Genomic DNA, 25,704 nt, shown 5'->3' on the forward strand with positions numbered 1-25,704 from the left:
GAAGTTAGACAGAAAATAAAGTACTATTTAGTTTGGAATAGTGTGTAGCATAAGTTTGTTAGAATTGTCGTGTGTCACAATGGTTGTTGAAGCCACTATTTATAGCTATACCTAGGGAGCAAGGTCCTAAGATCAATCAAATCCCCTCTTTAATGAAAATGATGGGGTAATTGATGAATATGTAATGGCAGGTCATGAATGCCAAAATTCTCTGCAACGGTTGTGTTATTTAATATTGAGGAATATTCTTTATTAAATATCATCTGGTGACAAACATTCATTTGCTCCCGTTGACTGTGTTCCCTTCGGGATCTTCCCGGTACCAATTGAAGTTGTTGTTCTTGGATCTGGTTTCTACTCGCTTAATCTTCCATCTGTCTCCGGTTGCACGTGTCACGCTATAATTCAATCATTTAATATAAACCGATTTTACCCTTTACTTTAGTTTTTTTTTAACTCTATCACTGTATCTTAATGTTTTAGCAAGTAATTTTTTTTACCTTTTAGGTTATTGATTAATCTCATTTTTATTGAGGGCTGATTGTAATAAATTTTTACATAACTTAATCGTACAAAAGTATTTTTACACTGTTAATGAATAGACGTTCAAGTCAAAGATAATAAAATAGGAAATGCGCGCTCAATAATGGAAGTCCTTGCAAAAAGTTAGTCGTATCTCTTAAAAGCCATATATAGGATTAGCTTCTCTCAATATATATATTCAATCAAAATTATGTAGGAATGTCTATCAATACCTAAGTTGCTTCTGTAAGCGATCTAAGAATTAATAATAGAATACTAAGATTCTAAATTTCTAATTATAGAACACAGCTAGCGAATCATATTGTAAATAGGCAGATAAGTGCGACGCCAGTCCATTAAGTTTAGAGTTTAAGTAAATACATATATACACTGACGATGCAAATAAAGTTTACACTAATCGCATAAGTTAACCTGTAGGTTGCGTGTCATATTTACAGATAACTAGTTTCACTTATTATGGTGTAATTATTTACTGCTTTTTAAATGATTTGATAGTGTAAAAGTATTTTCATAGTATCCTATATAAAGGGTAAACTCTTTTATGATATTGTAATTTATTTCAATGAGAGGCCACGAAATGCACAAGGTAGTTTGTTTATTCTTCTTTTGAATCAGATTCTGAAAGCTGGATGACCTATTCCAGTTTCCTAATTAATGTTTAAGGAGTTGTTTATTGATGGATCGTGAAAGCAAAGCTTGCATAAAGCAAAAATTACTTTTTATATAGCAGCGAATCATACAGCTTTTTATGGTCTTCGCTAATTAGATTTAATCAAATTTATTTCGTTAAAGAAAGGATCTAGTTGATCTTAAGATCTTTTACTTTGAAAGTATTTTACAGAAAACTTATTTTTAAAATCTGTACATACGTACGGCCGGATTAACTGGATGTTATACATTTTTTCATCAGTTTAATCAGAAGTTATGCGTCGTCGTGCTATGTCTTTAGGAAATTTCGCTCTTTGGTAAATGCAGAAATCCTAATTATATTACTGTTTAAGTTCTATATACAACGGTGTAAAATAACTTGTCAGGACCCGAAATTCCCACCGTCGGGACCGTGATGGTGCCTAACATTTCATTTGTTAGGCAAGTCAACGTTAGAACAATTTATCTTTTTTAACAATTTAAATTTAATTATTGAAGGAGAACTGATTTAACTGCAATAATCCAAATATAAATGCGGAGGCTAAAACTGTAAAAAAAAAAATATCTGTTGAAAATCCCTGAACCCGGTGTCACAAGTGCACGAGCTTCTAGAGTAATATATACAAGGGTATGAAATAAATACAAAGTTATCTGAATGAAAATACACAACTAAATAAAAATAAAGACCGGGACTTCAGGAGCTGCGGGCGCTGAGCAGTTGTACCTCAAGTCTCCGCAGGCTGTCCAATCCGAGCTCTCTAATAGCCGCCGCCGGGACCGACTCCAAAATCTGCACAATGTGCAGAGTGTAGTATCAGTACAACCGACCTCATGTACTGGTAAGTACTGAGCCTAACCTTGACGAATTAGTGACGAGGTTAAGGCGAGTCACCTACGCTACCACCTGAACGTAGTATATAATAATGACAGAAAATGGGAATACTCAACAGAATTAAACAGCCAACTGAAAATAATAACCACAACCTCAAGAATAAACCAGTGTTGTCCAGAATTACCAATCTTTAATAATTCAGATACAAATACTGAAAACAAACCAACACAGCTCAAGGAATGAAAATATATAGGTTGTTGCGGCGCGCAACCCGATCCCACCAGACAACACAAAATCCTCCCTTATTTCATCGTAACGATATCAACAACAACAAATAATATATATATATATATATATATATAAGTTGCGGCGCGCAACCCGATCCCACCATATGTCAATATCGGTATCATAATTCACCATTATTTCACCATGTCAATCCACCCTTATTCCACCTGTTGCGGTGTGCAACCCGATCCCACCGTATAGTACAAATTCACCCTTATTGCACTTGTTGCTGCGTGCAACCCGATCCCACCGTATAGTACAAATTCACCCCTATCAGTACAATATACTCAATGCACAGTCAAATCAATAATTCATACTACAATAACCCTTACGATCAACAAATACCAAACTGAACCAAATGAAAATCTAGTACAATATAGAAATCTACATGAGTAGTATTACACAACGAGACCAATCCAGTAATTGACAATTAGAAGGTGTAAGTAAGTCAATTTAAGCAAAAAGCAGGGAATCGTAAAACTATGGAAGAACTAACGTCGTGAACAAGAGAAAATTTTGAATAAGAAGTAGCAATTAAGCATGGAAAGGCATTTAGAGCATATAACAGTTAAGAAAGGAAAGGAAATAATTAAGAAAAAATGGTAAATCAGGGAAAACAGATAATTCGGCGGCGTATAAGCACTTGTCACCTCGCATATACGCCGCTCACATGGGAATCACATAGCACATAGTCTGAGGGTTCCTATTTTTCTCAAGTCAAGGTTAGACACAACACTTATCTCGCACCAAAGACCACTCAAAGCTCAACCACAACTTTGCCTTTCAAACCAGCCTCCGAACCAACAATATCTAGCAAAATACCAACCAAACGGTTCAAAATAAGCCTTAGAAATCACCCACGATTACAAAAGATTCAATTTAGGTCATTATTGAAAAAGTCAATAAAAGTCAACACCTGGGCCCGCTTGGACCAAATCCGAAATTCGGACCAACACCCCTCACCCATTCACCCCCGAGCCCGGTTATGGAATTTATTTTGGAATCCGACCTCAATTTAAGTTCTAAATCCCTAATTTACCAAATCCCTAATTTCTACCCAAAACCCCCCAATTCCACCATAGAAACCTTAGATTTTTGGTTGAAATCTTAGAAAAAGTAGTGAAAGATTGAAAGAAAATAGGTCAGAATCACTTACCAATGATTTGGGGAAGAAAGAGTCTGGAAAAATCGCCTCTAAGGTTTTAGGTTTTGAAAATTTAAAGAATGAACCAAAAATCCCACCTAAGTCATATTTGATCAGTTGCATATGTCGCATTTGCGACCTGGGGTTCGCAAATGCGAGCCCCGCAAATGTGAAGAATTCATCGCAAATGCGACCCAGTGATCGCAAATGCGAAGAATCCCTCTCCCAGCTCTCATCGCAAATGCGAAGAATAGTTCGCAAATGCGACTAAGTGATCGCAAATGCGAAGAATCCCCCTCCCAGCTCCCATTGCAAATGCGAAACATTATTCGCAAATGCGAACTCTGGCCTCCCCAGCTACTCTTCGCAAATGCGAACCCAACAGCGGTCGCAAATGCGACAATTGATCTCGCAATTGCGAGATCTGAGGCCTGCAACAAAAACTGAAGCACGCCAGCAATGTTCTAAGTCCAAATTCACTCTGTAGCCTATCCGAAACTCACCCGAGCCCTCGAGGCTCCAAATCAAACATGTACACAAGTCCTAAAATATCATACGAACTTTCTCGCGCGATCAAATCGCCAAAATAACACCTAGAACTATGAATTGAATACCAAATCAAATAAAATTTTTAAGAAAACTTTAAAACTTATATTTTCTCAACCGGACGCCCGAATCACGTCAAACTAACTCCGTTTCTTACCAAATTTCACAGACAAGTTATAAATATGGTATTGGACCTATAACGAGTTTTCGAAACCAAAATACAGACCCGATATCCAAAAAGTCAACTATGGGTCAATTTCAAATTCATCAAGCCTTTAGCTTTCATATTTCAACAAAGTCTGATATCTCGGGATAGGGACTTCCGAATTTGATTCCGGGCATACGCCCAAGTCCCAAATCATGATACGGACCCACCGGTCTGTCAAAACACAAATCCGGATCTGTTTGCTCAAAGCATTGACCAAAGTCAACTCAATTGATTTTCAAAGCAAAATTTCATATTTTTCACAGTTTTTAACATTAAAGCTTTTCAAAAACACGCCCAGACTGCGCACACAAATCGAGGAGGGTAAAAATTAGATTTCTTTAAGGCTTCGGATCACAGAATTAGGTTTTAAAACATAAGATGACCTATCGGGTCATCACATTTTCCACCTCTAAAATAATCGTTCGTCCTCGAACGGACATAGAAAAGTACATGAACTGGTGAAAAGGTGGGGATATCTACTCCGCATGTCCTACTCAGACTCCCAAGTAGCTGCCTCGATGGGCTGAGCTCTCCACTGCACTCGGACTGAAGGATAACTCTTCGACCTCAACTGACAAACCTGCCGGGATAGAATAGCCACCGGCTCCTCCTCGTAAGTCAAATCCTTGTCCAACTGGACAGAGCTGAAATCTAACACATGGGATGGATCACCGTGATACTTCCGAAGCATGAACACATGGAACACTGGATGAACTGATGATAACCCCAGTGGCAACGCAAGCCTGTAAGCCACATCTCCTACTTTCTCTAGAATCTCAAAGGGCCCGATATACCTAGGGATCAATTTGCCCTTCTTTTCGAACCTCATTACAACATTCATGGGTGATACCCGGAGCAACACTCTCTCCCCGACCATGAATGCAACATCACGAACTCTATGGTCGGCATAACTCTTCTGCCTGGACTGAGATGTGAGAAGTCTATCCTGAATAATCTTGACCTTATCCAAGGCATCCTGCACCAAATATGTACCCAATAACCGAGCCTCCCCCAGCTCTAACCATCCAACTGGGGATCGACACCGTCTACCATATAATGCCTCATAGGGAGCCATCTGGATGCTCGACTGGTAGCTGTTGTTGTAGGCGAACTCTGCAAGGGGCAAGAACTTATCCCACGATCCTCCGAAGTCTATAACATATGCGCGGAGCATATCCTCCAATACCTGAATAGTGCACTCGGACTGTCTGTCCATCTGAGGATGAAACGCTGTGCTCAACTCAACTCACGTGCCCAACTCACGCTGTACTGCCCTCCAAAAGTGCTTGGTGAACTGCGTACCTCGATCAAAAATGATAGACACGGGCACATCATGCAGACGGACGATCTCACGGATATAAATCTCTGCCAACCGCTTTGAAGAATAGGTAATTGCCACAGGAATGATATGCCCTGACTTAGTCAGCCTGTCCACAATGACCTAAATTGCGTCAAACTTCCTTTGAGTCCGTGGGAGTCCAACAACAAAATCCATAGTGATACGCTCCCACTTCCACTCAGGAATCTCTATCTTCTGAAGCAAACCACCAGGTCTCTGATGCTCATACTTTACTTGCTGACAATTTAGACACCGAGCCGCATAAGCAACTATATCCTTTTTCATCCTCCTCCACCAATAATGTTGTCGAAAGTCCTGATACATCTTGGCGGCGCCCGGATGAATAGAATACCGTGAACTGTGGGCCTCCTCAAGAATCAAATCACGAAGTCCATCCACATTAGGCACACAAACACGACCCTGCATCCTCAAAACTCCGTAATCTCCAGCAGTAACCTTCTTGGCTCCACCGTGCCGCACTGTGTCCCTAAGGACTAACAAATGAGGGTCGTCATACTGTCGATCTCCGATGTGCTCAAACAAAGAAGACCGAGCGACTATACACGCACGGCTGGGCTCTGAAATATCCAAACTTACAAACTGGTTGGCTAAAGTCTAAACATCTGGTACAAGCGGCCTCTCACCGATTGGAATGAACGCAAGGCTGCCCATACTCGTTGCCTTTCTACTCAAGGCGTGAGCCACCATATTGGCCTTTCCGGGATGATACAAGATGGTGATATCATAGCCTTTCAATAGCTCCAACCACTCCTCTACCTCAAATTGAGATCCTTTTGCTTGAACAAATACTGAAGGCTCCGATGATCCGTGAAGACCTCACACGACACGCCGTAAAGATAGTGCCTCCAAATCTTTAACACATGAACAATGGCTTCCAACTCTATGTCATGGACAGGGTAATTCTTCTCATGAACCTTCAACTTCCGTGATGCATACGCAATCACCCTACCCTCCTCCATCAATACCACACCGAGCCCAACATGGGATGCATCACAATATACCGTATAAGATCCTGAACCTGTGGGCAACACCAACACCGGCGTTGTAGTCAAAGCAGTCTTGAGCTTCTGAAAGCTTGCCTCACACTCGTCTGGCCATTTGAACGGGGCACCCTTCTGGGTCAACCTGGTCAATGGGGCTGCTATAGATGAAAACCCCTCCACAAATCGACAGTAAATAGCCCGCCAAATCCAAAAAACTCCTGATTTCTGTAGCTGAAGTGGGTCTAGGCCAGTTCTGAACTGCCTCAATCTTCTTAAGATCTAACTGAATGCCCTCTGGTGATACAACGTGCCCCAAGAAAGCGACTGAATCCAACCAAAACTCGCACTTTGAAAATTTAGCATACAACTGGCTGGCTCTCAGAGTCTGAAGTACAATCCTGAGATGCTGCTCATGCTCCTCTCGACTGCGGGAGTAGATCAAGATATCATCAATAAACATGATCACAAAGGAGTCCAAATAAGGCTTGAACACTCGGTTCATCAAATCCATGAATGCTGCTGGGGAATTTGTCAACCAAAGGACATCACTAGAAACTCATAATGCCCGTACCGTGTCCGAAAAACTGTCTTAGGGACATCAGATGCCCTAATCCTCAACTGATGGTAGCAAGATCTCAAATCAATCTTCGAAAACACCTTGGCACCCTGAAGCTGATCAAATAAATCATCAATCCTCGGCAATGGATACTTGTTATTGATGGTGACTTTGTTCAACTGCCGATAATCTATACACATCCTCATCGATCCATTTTTATTCTTCACAAACAACACAGGTGCACCCCAGGGCGAGACACTAGGTCTAATGAATCCCTTATCAAGCAAATCTTGCAACTGTTCTTTCAATTCTTTCAACTTTGGCGGGGCCATACGGTATGGCGGAATGGAAATGGGTTGGGTGCCCGGAGTCAAGTCAATACAGAAATCAATATCCCCGTCGGATGGCAACCCCGGCATGTCTACAGGAAAAACCTCAGGAAACTCACAAATAACTGGCACTGAATCCATGGGAGGAACCTCCGCACTGGAATCGCGGACATAAGCCAAATACACTAGACACCCCTTCTCGACCATACACCGAGCCTTCATATAAGAGATAACCCTTCTAGTAGAATGGCCAGGAGTCGCTCTCCACTCTAATCAAGGAAACCCTGGTAAGGCTAAGGTCACCGTCTTAGTGTGACAATCCAATATAGCATGATAAGGTGACAGCTAATCCATACCCAAGATAACATCAAAATCGACCATATCGAGAAGTAGAAGACCTACACTAGTCTCAAGACTCCCAATGGTGACCACACACAAACGATAAACACGATCTACAATAATAACATCCCCCACATGTGTGGACACATACACAGGAGCACTCAAAGAATCACGAGGCACAACCAAATATGAAGCAAAATAGGATGACACATAGGAGTAAGTAGAACCCAAATCAAATAGAACTGAAGCATCTCTACTGCAAACTGAAACAGTACCTGTGATAACAACGTTAGATGACTCAGCCTCAGGCCTGGCTGTAAAAGCATAACATCGGGGCTAGGCCCCACCACCCTGAACTATGTCCCTAGGATGACCTCCAGCTGGCTGGCCTCCACCTCTAACGGCATGACCTCCACCTCTAATAGTCTGGCCTCTACCTCTGGCTACATGATGCCTACCTCTAGATGGCTGAGCAGGCGGTGCAACAACTGGTGCCAGAACCATGGTACGAGAACCTGATGCTGTGGCAGAATGCCTAAAATCTCGGACAGGTCCTCCTGATATGCCCATAACCAGTACACTCGAAACATTCATCCTGGTACTGTGGCTGTGGAAATTGAGACTGACCCTAACGGGCCGGATGACCGCGGTAATAACTCTGAATAGGAGGTGCACTGATAGGAGCTGGTGGTGCACTGTAGGCTGGCTGTCTAGAATGATGCACTTAAGGACCACGACTACCTGAAGCATTGTGGGATGTCTGAAGCACTGAATGAAATGGCCTAGGAGGATGGCCCCTACCAAAAGTACCCCTGCCTCCAGATGAGGCACCGCTGAACCCACTAGAATGACAAGGTCTCTTGTCAGACCCCTGACCTCCCTATGCAAGAACCATCTTGACTCGCCTGACGACATTGGCAGCCACCTGAAAAGAAATCTCACTCCTAGTCTCCTTAGGCATCTGCAATCTGATAGGCTGAGCAAGTCCATTAATAAACCTCCTCACCCTCTCTCTCTTGGTGGGAAGGAGAAGAAGAGCATGACCGGCCAAATCCACAAAATGGATCTCATATTAAGTAATAGTCATACTGCCCTGCTAGAGACGCTCGAACTGACATCGATGCTCCTCTCTCAATGTGATAGGCAGAAACTTCTCCAGGAAGAGCTGAGAGACTGGTCCCAAGTAAGAGCAGGCGATCCAGCTGGTTTGGTCAACAAATAATCTCTCCACCATTTCTTGGCGGAACCTAACATCTGAAATGCAGCAAAATCAACCCCATTGGTCTCCACTATACCCATATTTAGTAGCACGTCATGACAACTGTCAACATACTCCTGGGGATCCTCTGAAGGAGCACCACTGAATTGAACTTGGAAGAGCTTGGTAAACCTGTCTAATCTCCATGAAGCCTCAGAAGACATAGCTGACCCATCACCAGCCTGTGCCGTAACAACCGGTAGAACTACTCTGACTGGATGAGATGCTGGAGTCTGATACTGGGGAGCTATCTACTCCGGAGTGTGAGTAGTAGGAGTCTGTGCTCCTCCTCCAGCCTGAGAAACGGCTGGTGCCATGGGGAATACGCCAGTCTGGGCCATACTCTCCATAAGGCCCACCAAACGGACCAAAGCATCCTGAAGCACTGGGATGGCAATGAACCCCTCCGGGACTTGAGCTGGTCCGATAGGCATAGCTTGGGCTGGAACCTACTCATCAAACTCTACCTGAGGCTCCATAGTTGGTCTCGAGCTCTGGGCTGAGCTCTGCCCCTGCCTCGGCCTTTGACACGACCTCGACCTCGACCTCTGCCCCTCGTAGGAGTTGCTACTGGGGATCTGGCTGCTGCTCAATTGAAGATGCGGTATGCATTCTCACCATCTACGAGAGAACAGAATAGAAGGGTCTAATCAGCAATGATAGAATAAAATCTCACGACAGAGAAGAATAGAAGTGAAATTGTTCCTAACTCCATAGCCTCCGGAAGATAAGACCAGACGTCTTCGTACCGATCCTCCAGACTCTACTATGTTTGCTCGTGACTCGTGTGACCTATGTAACCTAGTGCTCTGATACAAATTTGTCACGACCTGAAATTTCCACCGTCGGGACCGTGATGGCGCCTAACATTTCACTTGCTAGGCAAACTAACGTTAGAATAATTTATCCTTTTTAACAATTTAAATTTAATTAATGAAGGAGAACTGATTTAAATGCAATAATCCAAATATAAATACGGAAGCTAAAACTGTAAAAAAAAAATCTGTTACAAATCTCTGAACCTGGTGTCATAAGTGCATGAGCTTCTACAGTAATACATACAAGGGTCTAAAATAAATACAAAATTGTCTGAATGAAAATACACAGCTAAATAAAAATAGAGACGGGACTTCAGGAGCTGCGGGCGCTGAGCAGCTGTACCTTTAGCTGTGGGTCAAACATTTAAAATTCATTAAGCCTTTAGCTTTCATATTTCAACAAAGTCCGATATCTCGGGCTAGGGACTTTTGAATTAGATTCCGGGCATACGCCCAAGTCCCAAATTACGATACAGACCCACCAGGACCGTCAAAATACGAATCCAGGTCCGTTTGCTCAAAGTGTTGACCAAAGTCAACTCAATTGGTTTTCAAAGCAAAATTTTATATTTTTCACAGGTTTTATCATAAAAGCTTTTCGAAAATACGCCCGGACTGCGCACGCAAATCGATGAGGGTAAAAATGAGATTTTTTAAGGCTTTGGATCACAGAATTAGGTTTTAAAACATAAGATGACCTATCGGGTCATCACATAACTTTACACAATCTCGTAATTTAAAAGATACTTTTATGTGTTTACCCTTAAAATAAGTAACAATTAAATTTGTACGCGGTTTAAAGGATAGGTGATTTAATTTAGCACAAATAATCTAAGAACAATAAATAATTGAGCTAAAGAGAAATAAAACGGTCAAACTAAATGTGATGGAACAATTAAGCCTGACTTTAAGTTGAACACTGAAACTGGCTCCGATCAAGTCCTCGAGATGGACTCGGTTGCAACTAAAGAAAAGGTAAAAATAGCATGGGCTAGCTAATTTTTGGACTGGTAATTAAAAAATAGCCAGCGTTTGCAAAGTCATTAAAAAATAGCCACTATTTTGCCACAACACGGAAAGTTCCAGCATAATATACTGGAGATTGGTGCACCTGTGTATGAACTTCTAGCATATTATGCTGGAACTCTAGCACAATGAAGGTTCCAGCATAATATACTGGAGATTGAAGCACCTGTGTATGAACTTCCAGCATATTATGCTGGACCAATATATTTTGCTCGAATTCCAGTATATTTATACTGGAACTCCATCATAATATACTGAAGTTCCAACATAATATACTTGAGTTCCAACATAATATACTGGAACTCCAGTATATCATGCTGGAAGTTCACATGTAAAAAATTCGAACTCCAGTATATTATGCTGGAATATTTTCCGAATTTTGAACAGTGTTTTTGTTCAGATTTATCTTTACATAAAAAGTGGCTAAATTTCGATTACTTTTGAAACTGTGACTATTTTTCAGTTACCACTTGTAAATCTGGATATTTTTGAATTTCACCCAAAGAAAAGAGTAGCTGAAGAACACTTTGAACAATTGCTAGAAAACCAAAATAAACTTTATTGCTTTGATATGCATGCCAACAGTGGTTAAAAAATGAAATGCTTCTCCCCTTTATAGTAGGGGAGTTTCAATCCTAGTATAAATCTAAATAAAGTAGAAATTCTTCTCTTCTAGTAAATTATGATCTGTAGTTGATATCGGGCGAGATTTGTGCCGTAATATCCGGTTGATGGCAGATATTCCGGCCCCTCATTTGTCCTCTCTAACCGTCTTCCCTTTAGCCTCGATTCCTTATTTTACTCGAGCTCGATTCTTCTCATGTTTGGTCATGTCCGAATTTTGATGCGTCATTTGTCCTCGGGCTCTGATCTGGGGAGCCATCGACTTTACTCGAGACTGCGATGAACCACGTCGTCTCCTGTTTCGTCATCGAAAAATCGGGGGTAATATTATCCCTAATTTTACCCATACACAATATGTAACTTTATTTATCAAGGTTGAATGGCAACTTAGAATCATTGATAAGTAATGAGTAATAACATATTAAATTATGCTGATGGTGTAAAAAATTATTATATTATTAATGTGTATAATATAAATCCATTTTATTATTGATGGTCCACTGAAGACGGGTAGTTAGATACAATGTTTTGTAATTTTTTTTTCTCATTTTTTTTCTTCCGAAAATCTTCAAAAACGTAGATTCATGAAATCCATGTTATAGATAGAACACCTATTTTGACTGTAGGATGGTATATAGGTGTTCATAACATGCAACGGAGGACAATAACAATCCTAGGCAGATTGTTTCGTGTTTAAAATTTATTTATAAGTCAAAGATCGGATATAAGACGTATCTGGTGAAGAGAGTCTCGTTTTAAATATTATTCGATAGTGTGAAGACTCTATGCGTATCAACACCGAGACCGATCTTGCTATCAACTCTTTGATCAATGAAACCCGCGAACAAATTTAATAAAAATATTGTGTTGAAATGTTCCTCAAAAATCTCAACTCAAAGGTAAAAGATATTTTCTTGTAATTGTATTTTCTCTCTTGGCTTTGTATTGCACTCTCACTTTCACAAAGTGGTATTTCTTCTCAAGATTTATTACGGAAAGTTTTCTCCATCACCCTATATATAGCATCACCTATAAATCCTTTTCCTATTTGGTTGAGGTAATTAATTACTTAGGGTAAAAGTTTATTCCAAAATAAACTTCATGGAATTTTGTGTGGAAAATTCGTAATCCCATTCTCAATGGGTTTTCCCGTGGCTGTCGATCATGGACTTTCCATCACATCCAATTCCAAGCATTGGAATTTTCCTATTAAAACATGAAACCAAAGTTTTTGTTGTTAGACATCCTTTTATGGACTTTTATTTCATGTCGGCAACAACAACAACAACAACAAACCCAGTTTGATCCCATAAATGGGGTCTGTGGAGGGTAGTGTGTACGCAGACCTTACCCCTACCTCATAGAGATAGAGAGGCTGATTCTGATAGACCCTCGGCTCAAGAAACAATAAAAATAAAGCACCAAGTAGCAAAGAATATTAGCAACAATGTAACATAGTAACGTGTGCGAATGCCTCAATATGCGTAATAAAGAACCGTAAATTGGAAATTAAAAAAATAGTCCTACTACTATTGAATGGCCTAGGAGGAACACACTACTATCTGTCAACCTACAACCTTAATTCTCGACCTCCATACCTTCCTATCGTGGGTCATGTCCTCGGTAAGCTGAAGCAATGACATGTCCTGCCTAATTACCTCTCCCCAATACTTCTTAGGCCTACCCCTTCCCTTCCTCAGACCCGCCACGGACAACCTTTCACACCTCCTCACTAGAGCATCCATGTCTCTCCTCCTCACATGTCCGAACCACCTCAGCCTTGATTCCCGCAACTTGTCCTCCACAGATGTCACACCTACCTTGGCACTAATAACTTCATTCCTAATCATGTCTTTCCTAGTATGCCTACCCATCCATCTCAACATACTCATTTCGGCTGCTTTCATCATTTGGAAATGGGACTTCTTGACGTACCAACACTCAACTCTATACAACATAGTCAGTCTAACGACCACTCTGTAGAACTTGCCCTTAAGTCCAGGTGGCACATTCTTATCACAAAACCCCCAATGCGAGCCTCCATCTCATCCACCCCGCTCAAATACGATGGGTAACATACTCGTCAATCTCCCCATTGCCTTGAATAATAGACCCAAGATATTTGAAACTGTCTCTTCTAGGGATGACCTGAGTACCAATCCTTACTTCCATTTCTTCTTCATGCATCCCCTCACTGAACTTGCACTCCAAGTACTCAGTTTTTGACCTACTCAACTTGAAACCTTTAGACTCCAGCGTTTGTCTCCAAACTTCCAATTTAGCATTAACTCCGCCTCGCGTCTCGTCAATCAGGACTATGTCATCAGCAAATAGCATACACCATGGCACCTCCCCTTGTATGTAACGCGTCAGCGTATCTAATTCTAAAGCAAACAAAAATGGGCTAAGAGCCGATCCTTGGTGTAACCCTATCTCCACTAGAAAATAATCCGAGTCTCCTCCCGCAGTGCTCATCCGAGTCTTCGCTCCCTCGTACATGTCCTTAATCGCCCTAATATATGCCACTGGGACACCATTAGCCTCCAAACATCTCCATAGGACCTCTCACGGGAATGTATCATAGGCCTTCACTAGGTCAATGAATACCCAATGCAAGTCTTTCTTCCTCTCCCTGTACTGCTCCACTAATCTTCTCACAAGGTGAATGGCTTTTGTCGTCAACCATCCTGGCATAAATCCGAACTGGTTCTCGGAAACAGTAACACTCCATCGCACCCTCATCTCCACCACACTCTCTCATACTTTCATAGTATGACTTAGCAGTTTGATACCCCTATAGTTGTTACAATCCTGGATATCACCTTTGTTTTTATACAATGGGATCATCAAACTCCGCCGCCAATCTTCTGGTATCTTCTTCATCCTGAAAATGACATTAAACAGACTAGTAAGCAACTCCAAGCCTGCCCGACCCACTACCTTCCAAAATTCCACTAGGATCTCATCTGGCCGAGTAGTCTTACCCCTGCTCATCTTCCGCATTGCCCCTCCACCTCTACGCTCCTAATACGGCTACAAAACCCAAAATCCCTCTGACTCTATGAATCCTCCAACTCACCTAGGACGATGTTCATGTCCCCTTCCTTGTTCAAGAGCCTATGGAAGTACTCCTACCCTCTATGCCTGATACATGCCTCTTCCACCAGAACCTTACCATGTTCGTCTTTGATGCACCGTACTTGGTCCAAGTCCCGAGCCTTCCTCTCCCTAATCTTGCCTAACCTGAACAACTTCTTGTCGCCTCCTTTGCCCCCAAGATCCTCGTACAATCGCTTGAAAGCTGCAGTCTTAGCCGTCGTGACTGCTAATTTTGCCTCTTTCCTTGCCTTCTTATAACACTCCCTACACGTCTTCTTCTCCTCCTCGTCTGTTCTCACCACTAAATTAAGATATGCCACTTTCTTAGCTTCCACTTTTCCTTGAACCTCCTCATTCCACCACCGGTCTCCTTTGTGGCCTCCTAAATAATCCTTCGTTGCCCCTAACACCTCTCTAGCAGCCTCTCTGATGCAGTTCGCTGTCGTGGGCCACATGTTACTCGCGTCCCACTACTCCTCCAGGCCCCCATGTGCAACAACTTCTCCCCTAACTTTTGAGCATTAACCTTAGTCAACGCTCCCCACTTAATCTTCGGCTGGTCATACCCCGCTCTCTTCTTCCTTGTTATCCTGAACTCCAAGTCCATTACCAAAAGCCTATGCTGCGTCGATAGACACTCACTTGGTATAACCTTGCAATCAGTGCAAAGGCCCCTATCACTCCTCCTAAGGAAAAGATAGTCAATCTGAGTACTGGCTACCTTACTCCGGAAGGTGACCAAGTGATCCTCCCTTTTCTGGAAACAAGAATTATCTAGCACCAAGTCAAAAGTTTTAGCAAAATCCAACAGAGAAGTACCACCGTCATTCCTAACTCCGAATCCAAACCCGCTATGCACGTCGTCATAACCCGTGGCAGTCACCCCAATATGGTCTTTTATTTCATGTCGGCAAAACACCTTAAAACCTCTCTATACTTGGCACACATTATTAGTTACTTCTTTGAACTATCTATGGTTTTAATTACCCCCTATACTTGGTTATCCGATAGCTGTTACCTCCTTGGACGATCTCATACCAGGAAAGTGGCATGCACTCGCATGTCACCTGGATTTTTTTTGTCTATGTGGTATTTTTTTGAAAAATAAAATATAGTTTTACCTTTTTAAGTATGTTACTTTTTTAGATAATTTTTTTGAATAAAATTTATAATAAAACTTGGATAGAACTACATTATTTAGGCTAATCTTTTTTATTTGGCTAAAAATAATAAAGTTTTAGTTATTCTTTTTGCATTTGACCTTAAAATAAATATTTATACAATTGAAATAAATAGTCAAGGCATCTAAAAAGTTATAAAAAATACATAGTTTGAAATTTATTACTTTGGCTATAATCTTTTCTATAGCTCTAAATTATGGTGCTGTAACTTTTTTTTTTTTTTTTTTTACAGATTTTACCTGAAAAAGTAAAAATATATAGTTAAAATAAATAGTCATTGCATCAAAAGAAGAAATAAAAAGAGTGTACAATTGAAAGTTCATTATTTTGGTTATACTTTTTTTATTTGGTTAAAAATAATGGAGCTATGGCCAATTTGTTTTTTATTGGATTGACTCGAAAATAAAAATACACAATTAAAATAAATAGACATTATATATAAAGAAAAAAAACAGGAAATATACACAACTGGTACTCCATTATGTTTGCTAAAAGTTTTTTATTTGGCTAAAATGATGGAGTTCCTACCAAATATTTTACAAATTCGCCGAAAAACAAAAAAAAAGAAATATGCAGTTGGAACAACTAGACATTATATCTTAGAAGAAATTAAAAATAATAGAAGTTAGAGTAAAATCCACATTGTATGTTAAGATGAAGCAAGAAGAAATACATAGTTGTAACAAATAAATCATTATATATGATTATATGACAATTAAAAGTTAAAAAATAACCTATTTGGAAGTTGATTTTTCAATTTTTCTTCACTCCCATGTGCATAAAAGAGAGTGCACCCACACTCTTTGCTTCACTCCCACGTGCATAAAAGAGAGTGCACCCACACTCTTTGCCATATTAGAGTCCAGGGGGTAATGGCCCTCCAAAGGCCAAGTTGAGGGGTGTAATTAAGATCACGAATAATTTAGGGCTGTAACTAATAATCCGTGCCAAGTTTAAGGGTTTCTTTAGGTATTCTGCCTTTCATGTCCCAATGAAACCGTAGAAATCCCTTTATGGAATTTCATGTCGATTCAAAATAGATTTTAAAATAAATTAATATTAAAAATATAACTTTTATATATAAATATTTATTACGAGTACATATATTTCAACTACGATATATAATTTAATTTTCTATTCCAAATAGAAAACTTTAATTTGATCACAGTATTAATTATATCCTCTGTGCTAGCAAAGAATATAACAATATTCCATTTGAACAAATAATTTGATTTATTTGACTAATTAAATTCTTTAATTTAATTACCAAACAATAAAATAATTAATCCTTTAGAAAAGATCAGAACACTCGTTAGTGTGCGACCCCATAGGTTCAATACTAAGCCGCCGGTAGTAAATTGATCACATCAATATACTAATCATGGGTGACATCTAGCAACACTCCTTAACGGACGGATAGAATGAAATATACAATTTAGTCTCAAGAACCAATAGAAGAATAATGTAGTAATTCCTTCTGTCCTTATAGCTCTGGGTCACCCTAGGATATGGTTCAACTGTCAAATACTAATAGGCGACCAACTATGTGTTCATGTCAAATATAATCGACCATTGAATGACCTAAGAAACTCTTTTCTTCTCTTATTCAATTGCCCTGGCCAAGGTCTTAGTTTGGTCATTTATAATCGATGACAACATGGAGCTTAAACGTATTACCAAGAATTGACATATTCCATTTTGACCAATCACTAATTCTACAAATATTTAATCATACCCAATATCCTTCCAACTATCGCCCTAGGGTCATAGGTGTCTAGTATCAAAGCACAATAAATAACTTGTCAATTACTATGACGATCTCAGGTCAAAGGAAACTCTTACATCACATTCTTCAAGAGAATATCCTATTGACATTTTATGGTAATTCTAACCATTAGTAATTATCCAATGAGTCGGTTTAATGATCATATCTCTATATGTATCATCTATCTATGTGATTTAGTTAATGAGGTCAACTAAGCTTTATCCAAGAGAGACGATCACATAAATATTGATCTAACCGGATTACTAATGTCCAAATTAATAATCCTATTATCAAGAACAAATTTAGATTAAATTATAAGAAACTCCACTCTCATTATCATGATCTCCATCACAATATCAAGTCTCAAAATTTAATCAAGGACCTTATCAAGTTAATCAAAAAATTAATAATATCTGTGATAACAAAAATATCAGATGCCATATATTTTATATCAAATAATGTTTACAAAAATATGTTCAAATCATCAAATATGAGAGTGGATCTAGGGTATATCTACTATATCCCTAACAATCTCCCACTTACACTAGAGTCAATCGCTCTTGTACTTCTTTCCCAATTTCTACTTGTGCTTGTCAAACTTCTTTGCACCAAGAGCTTTAGTGAATGGGCCTGGAGCATTTTCCTTTCCATCAACCTTTTGAATCTAGACGTCTCTATGTTCAATGATTTCTCTTATCAAGTGATACCTTCGCAAAATGTGTTTGGATTTTCGGTGTGATCTTGGTTCTTTTGCTTGAGCAATGGTTCCAGTATTGTCACACAACAATGGAAATGTACCTTCTATTAAAGGAACCACACCAAGTTCAGTTAAGAATATTTTCATCCATACCACTTCCTTAGCAGCTTCACTAGCTGCTATATATTCTACTAAAGTCATTGAATCAACTACTGTAGCTTGTTTGGAACCTTTCCAACTTACTGTACCACCTTTTAAGGTGAATATATAACCAGAAATAGATTTTCTATCATCTTTATCTGAAGAGAAACTTACATCCGTATAACCTTCAAGTTTCAACTTAGAATCCCCATAAATAAGGAGTTGGTATTTAGTCCTTCTTAAGTACTTAAGAATGGTCTTTACCACCTTCCATGTTCCTCACCAGGATTTGCCTGATATCAGCTAGCCACTCCTAGTGCATAAGCCACATCAGGACGTGTACATGTCATGGTATACATGATAACTCCCACTACACTAGCGTATGTGATCCTACTCATGCGTTCTCTCTCTTCAGGTGCTTTAGGACAATCCTCCCTACTGAGAGTAATTCCAGTGCCTATCGGAAGATAGCCTCTTTTGGAGTTATCCATGTTATACCTCTTTAAGATGGTATCAATGTACAAAGACTGGAAAAGTCCAAGCAGCTTCCTTGATCTATCTCTATAGATCTTTATTCCCAATATATAAATTGCTTCTCCCAAGTCTTTGATGGAGAACTGTTCATATAGCAAAATCTTGGCACTTTGCAATGCTGTTATATCATTCCATATGAGTAATATATTATCAACATACAGTAATAAGAATATAATTCCCACTAACCTTTTTGTACACACAAGGTTCTTCTTCACATCTAACAAAATTAAACTTTTAGATTTTTTTTGTTAAAGCGAATATCAATTTCGAGAAGATTGATTTAGTCCATAAATGGGTCTTTGTAGCTTGCAAATCTTATTATGATCAGGCGGGGATGTGAAACCTTCAGGTTGTGTATTTTCTTTGGGCTATTGTCGTCACCTTGTGGAAGGTCATTCTGTTGTTTCAGCTCAGTATCAGTATTACCTAAGGTTTTGAGACTTGGAATTAATTGTTATGACGATTCGCGTGTTGCTATCGCATAGTATTGGTGTAATGGTAGGATGCTTGTCTATGTGTCGAAGCAGTGAATGACTTGGAAGGAGGTTTACTCAGTGCATGATTCAGAGATTCAATATTTTATTTTCGGCAAAGGAAAGGCAATGGGAATATGAATGTTCAGGTTTGGATTGACGGAGTAACGAGACTTGGTATTTCGAGCATGGTGGAAATTTTCATCTGTGATATGGTGTCATCGCCCTGGATTGAATGTGTTAAGTTCGCTGGTGTTATAGTCTTCATCGATTTGCCTTCGGGTAGGGTGGTGTGCAACAATGCAGGGGAAGCGGCTATCAGAGATCATAGTGTGCGGTGGTTTAGGACTTAATCGGTGGTTCAGGTGTTGAGGGCTCAAGGAAGATGATCTTCGGAAAGGTTTAAAGTTGGTAGCGATCGATTGGTTCAAGTGCTACAGAGGTAGATTTTGATTTAAAGCAACAACTGGGCAGCGAAGGATGAGGAAAAACATGTGGGAGGTGTCTCGCGATGGTTAAACTTCTAAAAGGCCAAGTGTAAGGAAACAAAAGTCGAGTAGTTGCTTAAAGGAGATGGTTTGATCAAAGTGGGAGAGTGGCAAAGTATCAGATGGGTTCTGTGATAGGATAGCTACACGCCTTGGGGAATGTTTAGAGTGATTTGTGATTCATGGTGGACAGTGACTAGGTCTACAGGCTTAATTTTGAATATTGGCTGCTATATTGAGGAAGATTAGGTATGACAGGAGGGGTAGCTTAATATGAAAAAGGATACAACATGACTTTGGATTGGAATGTATTGTCGCACGTTTAGTTGATGCCAATGGGGAGTGAACGGGCTTGTATAGATGGTGAATGAGCATGGGCTTAGGGTGGTTTATTGGTTTCATGGTAATTGTACTCGCTGCAACATTCTTGGAAGATGTCGGCATGTAATTTCCACAGGTGGGTTATTTTTGGTGAGCAGGTTAGCTGGTGTGTGGTGTTGATGAAGCTTCTACAAAGAATTTTACTGGCTATCCGGTGAGAGGTCTAGTATGTAAATGTGACTAGTGATTAAAAGCGTTCATAAAATGGTTAACATAAGGATTTCACGGAATTTGGCGGGTTGATTGCACAAGGTCATGTCAGTAAGGAATATGGAATCTTGGTAGGTTCCAAGGTCATGCAATGGTAGCTTCAAGCTAAGTGGGAGAGCCCCCACCGCCTACTATTGGATTGCATGGTTGCCTACTTATGTGATTTTTGGTTATCGACATGTTGGTATGTTATTACGACTAAAGAAAGAGAACATCAGTGGTGATTTGAGCCAAAGATTTGAGGAATATGTGCTACAATTAGTTTTGTCGATTCATGTTCAGGCTTTGGGAAGACTCGGAGTTTATGCTTCGTGTGGATGTGATGTACAAGGAAAGGAATTCAGTCGATTGGTTCTTGAGAGGGTATATACATGCTAGAAGAGCCTTGGAGTTTGTTATATTCGAGACCAAGCTAGAGTGGGTGACTCTCAACAACGGTCCTAGTGGATTCAAAAGTTAAGTGCAGTGCCTAAGGATTTCGAGTCCGTAGTATGGTTAAGTATCGAGCTTTACCAGTGGATTATGAAAAGGGGCTTGGAGTGTTCTATGTTATCTTCGGTATGTGGTGTAGCAAAGGAAGAATGGGAGAAAATAACTTCAGAATCATAGGGAAATTATCAAAATGAGTGTACCCGTTGAAGATGCGAATATGCGCACAAGGAAAGTATGTGATGGTTCGTGGGTTTTGAGACAGCATGGTCTCATGAAATAAGGTCACCCCGGATAAGTGAGGATTTGGGTTCATGATGTTTTGAATGGAGCTATTATTATTTCTAGGGCAAGTCCCAAGTAAAGTAGAAGAAGTGGCTCGGTTGGTAATGGTTGAATCAGCACGGTTATGGTAGTGACCAGTTTCTCCAGCGTGAAGTTATACATGTGGTTTGTGGTTGTACACTTGGGCTTGAGCGCCACCACAACTTGGTTGATTTGGGAGGTATTTGATTTGTATGGCTTTGTGGTGTAAAGGGATTTCCGGAAGATTTATGGTGGTTTAGACCACGACTTGAGGTTTGTATTTTCTAAAGTTATGGGAATTCAGTCGAGTGTCGCTATGGTTCTCTTGAAATGAGTTAAGTGAAAGGTTTCTATATGATGAAGTGTGTACCCTATTAGCGGTTTAGGAGTTATGATGAAATTCTTGTACCTTTGCGTATTAACATGATTAGATATAGGAGGTAGCATGGGAATTGGAAGTCGAGGATCAAGGTTGCCATGTTGGTAGGAATATCACAAGCTCGGATGAGCGAGAAAGGACTCAGATGGTTAGAGTCAGCTGGTATTGTTTTTGGCGTCACCTGAGATCGGTATCATGTATGTGAGGCTTTGCATACTAATTTCGGATTCTTGATTGCTTTACAACATTTGTGTGGTCGGTGGCATGTATGTGCAGACTCGTTGTCTGGTGTGGAAGGTCGTGGGAGTGTGTCCCACAGGAAGATTGTATAAGTGTGACATGTAGTCACTGGATTGATTAAAGATTTGAAACCAAGTACGAAGATTTGGTTTTATCGCTAATGTGAAAGTTTAGGCGTGAAAGGCGCTCTATTTAGTTAGTTGTGAATTGTTGAAGTTTGTTCCGGATTTGACGGTTGTTCTTATGTGTCATGGGAAAAGAGGTCATTGTGGATCCTTGAAAGGTTATTAGCCAGTGCGGTACGATCAGGATCAACTTGAGGTCTGTGGATGGATCTAAATGTGAATGTGGGCTCTATATCAGGCCGGATGTGTTCATTTTAGCATAGCGCTGTCTTCGGAGGGGTCTTCGGGCCTTGGATGTTATTTCTGTTGTCGGCCCTCCTGTGTAGTCTCTATTGTGCCATATGGGTTATGAGGCAGTTTGATTATTTGCACTCGTATTGAGATCCCATATAGTTTGTGGTGTTATATGAGCAGGATGGCTCTCAAGATGCAGGTCATTTATTGCACCTTAGTTGTGCTTGAGTGTATAGCATATGATGCTACCCGTATCCACAGGAATTGTATTATGCACTTAGCGTACTTATGGTTGATATTCGGGTATTTCGTAGGTATAAGCATTTTGACTTGATGGGTACTTCCCTATTTATCGCCATCTGTGGATCGGGTGGCACGCCGCCACGAATATGTTGTTTGGATCGGGTGGCACGCAGCCACGTGTATCATGGTTGGATCGGGTTGCACACCGCAACAGTAGCATGTGTGGATCGGGTTGCACGCCGCAACAGTGTGATGTTGAGCACAGTTCCCTATATCTATTCCTGTTTGCTTTGTCCCGCATTTTTCGAGGAAGATTCATGTCACCTTTTCGATTGTTTAATTAGTTACGTGGGTTGAGAAATTCTTTTGAGAGTTCGTTTCCTTATGTATCACATTCGAGTTTGTAGATTGTGGGCCCATTGTGGCATCATACGAGATTTTTGGCAGTGTCTGACATGGCTTATTGCCGGAGCAACTTGTACTGGGTGAGACGAGTTTATTGGACTTGGGATCAGTGCCAATCAGATTTATATGAAGCATATTAAAGAGTAAATATTTTTATTCAGTCCAGAATGAGGTAATGGTTCTTGTCGGGAGGAGAGACCCCATAAATTGTAATTCGGTAGGTGGCTATGAGTTCTACACATCTTCTCTATCGTGGATTTTCAAGAATTGGGTTAGGACTTATACGTGTGTCATGAAGGGTATTGTAGGCATCAGATTCGTGGAGTTTCGGCTATTGTTATCGGAGGATGTTATTATGGTTATGTGAACTATGCAGTGCATAGTCTAAATTCAACAAAGGTATGTAATCCTGTATTGGTGCATCGCGTAGTGATTGATACAGTGTTCGTATGTTGGAATCAGGCCTGGTGGAGAATTCCGTATGCTGGAATTTGACTCTAAGACTTGCTTGGCTAAATAAAGAGGAAGATCTTCAGGTTTGCTCGAGCAAATGTGCTCAACTGGGTTATGGTAGCACGGGTAGGTGCACAGGGTGTTAATCAGTGATTTCAGACAACTTCAGAGCAGTTCTTAGCACGTTCGCGGACGAACGTATGTTTAAGTAGGAGAGAATGTAATGACCCGACCGGTCATTTTGGATCTCTAGCGCGTCATTCAGCGGTTTGAGACCCTGAGCAGCTTCATTTCGGGTATTATGACTTGTACATATGGTCGGAATTTAATTTCGGGAAGTTCGGAGTTAATTTGGAAAGAAAAATTCTAATTTCAGAAGCTTTAAGTTGGAGAAATTGACTAAAGTGTGATTTTTGAGTAGACGGCCTCAGAATCGGGATTTGAAAGTTCCAACAGGCTAATATGGTAATTTTGGACTTGGGCGTATGTCCGAATCGGGTATTGGATGACCCGGGAGCGTTTCAGCGCCTATTGTGGAAGTTGGAATTTTGGAAGAATTTCATAAAAATTAGGTTGAGGTGTATTTCAATGTTATCGATATCCGTTTGGGATTCCGAGTCTAGGAATAACTCCGTATGGCAATTTTGGTATTGGGAGAGCATCCAGAAGTGGATTCGGAGCTCCGTATGTAATTTTTGGGTCATTTGGCGGAAGTTAGAAAGTTGAAGATTTTTGAGAAGTTTGACCGGGAGTGGACTTTTTGATATCGGGGTGGGATTCCAATTCCGGAAGTTGGAATAGGTATGTAATGTCGAATGCGACTTGTGTGCAAAATTTGAGGTCAATCGAACGTGATTTGATAGGTTTCAGCATTGAATGTAGACGTTTGAAGTTCTAAAGTTCATTAAGCCTGAATTGGGGTGCGATTCATGATTTCGATGTTGTTTGATGTGATTTGAGGCCTCGAGCAGGTCCGTGTTATGTTATGGGACTGGTTTGTGTGATTGGACGGGGTCCTGGGGGCCTCGGGTTTGTTTCAGGGTGGTTTCTGACCAAATTAGAGCTGTTTTGGACTGATGTTGCTGGTGTCTGGTTTCATTCTACGCGAACGCGAAGGAAGTCCCGCGTTCGCGAAGAGGAATTTATGGGGCTGCTGGGTTTGGCCTTCATGAACGCGAACGCGAGGCAAGAGCTAGACAAGCCTTCACGAACATGGCCAAGGCGACATGAACGCGAAGAGGAAAGGAGGGAGCTTGGACTAAGGCCATTTGGCCTATGCAAACGCATAGAGGGGTACGCGAACGTGATGGGTTGGGTCAGCTGGCCTTCGCGAACACGATCAAAGGGTCGCGAATGCAAAGAGAGATTTCTGGGCAGTGAGTTGTTTTAAAACGGGATTTTGGCCATTTTCACTTCATTTCCTCCATGGGAGCCGATCTTGGAGCGATTTTGGAGCTCCATCATCATCATCATCTATGTCAAGGTAAGTGATTCCCACCTATTGCAAGTTAAATACTCGGATTATATATGGATTTAGACATGAAAATTTGTAGAAATTTGGGATTTTGAAGAAAAACCTAGAAATTATTATTCTTGGCTTTTGATCACGAATTTGGGCATGAAATTGAGAATAAATTCTATATTTGAGTTCGTTGTGCTATGGGTAAGGTTTATCTTCGAAAATTTTCGGAAATCCGGGCACGTGGGCCTGATGGTGATTTTATCGAATTTTCAAGCGGAGTTAGGAATTGTTATAAATTGGATTATAATAAGTACTAGATTGTTTATTTATGTATTTGCACGTTTATTGACTAGTTTTGGAGCGTTGGGCATTGGTTTGAGTTATTGGAAGGGATTGAGAGCCGGTGATGGAACTTCAGAGCGAGGTAAGTCTCCTTTCTAACCTTGTAAGAGGGAATTAACCCTATAGATGAAATAATTCAATATATGTTTCTATTTGTGGGGTCTACGTATGCACGAGGTGACGAGAGTCCGTGCGTAGCTACTAATATTTTCATGTCCGGGTAGTCTAGGACCCAGATCATGCTATACTTGCGATATTTGCAACCTTATTGTTAATTTAAATTACTTAAATCATATTGAACTTGGTAAATGAATTTTTAAAAGGTTAAACATCGTTTTCCTTGACCGTTAAATGAGAATTGACATTTCCTTGGATAAATGCTCCTTAAAGAATTCTTGATTGATTGTTGAATGTGTTTATATTTTGTGGAGCGGGACGAACGCCTCGGCAGATTAAATAGATGCATCTATGGTTCGCGCCGTTCGACCCTCGGCAGTGTACAATTTAAATATTTATGTTGGAGCGGGCCGTACGACCTCGACATGATTTGCGCATGATTGAATTGATTGCTTTGGAATTTACAATAAATGATATTGCCTCTTTGGCATGAGATAAATT

At 40.4% G+C, this 25,704-nt stretch overlaps 2 protein-coding genes across 2 annotated transcripts; both read right to left on the reverse strand.

Moving 5' to 3' along the window:
• Positions 1 to 12,635: 12,635 nt before the first annotated feature.
• Positions 12,636 to 14,230, reverse strand: LOC142169047 (uncharacterized). Its single transcript, XM_075230243.1, has 3 exons — positions 14,107 to 14,230; positions 13,580 to 13,814; positions 12,636 to 12,705 (listed from the first exon to the last, which is right to left on the reverse strand). The coding sequence occupies exons 1-3, from the start codon at positions 14,228 to 14,230 to the stop codon at positions 12,636 to 12,638; spliced, it is 429 nt and encodes a 142-aa protein (XP_075086344.1).
• A 99-nt stretch (positions 14,231 to 14,329) lies between these two features.
• On the reverse strand, positions 14,330 to 15,053 carry LOC107772259 (uncharacterized). The gene is made up of 2 exons (XM_016591754.1): positions 14,655 to 15,053; positions 14,330 to 14,383 (listed from the first exon to the last, which is right to left on the reverse strand). The coding sequence occupies exons 1-2, from the start codon at positions 15,051 to 15,053 to the stop codon at positions 14,330 to 14,332; spliced, it is 453 nt and encodes a 150-aa protein (XP_016447240.1).
• Between the last annotated feature and the right edge of the window lie 10,651 nt (positions 15,054 to 25,704).

Source organism: Nicotiana tabacum, chromosome 14 (assembly GCF_000715075.1).
Source record: "Nicotiana tabacum cultivar K326 chromosome 14, ASM71507v2, whole genome shotgun sequence".
Taxonomy (NCBI): Eukaryota; Viridiplantae; Streptophyta; class Magnoliopsida; order Solanales; family Solanaceae; genus Nicotiana; species Nicotiana tabacum.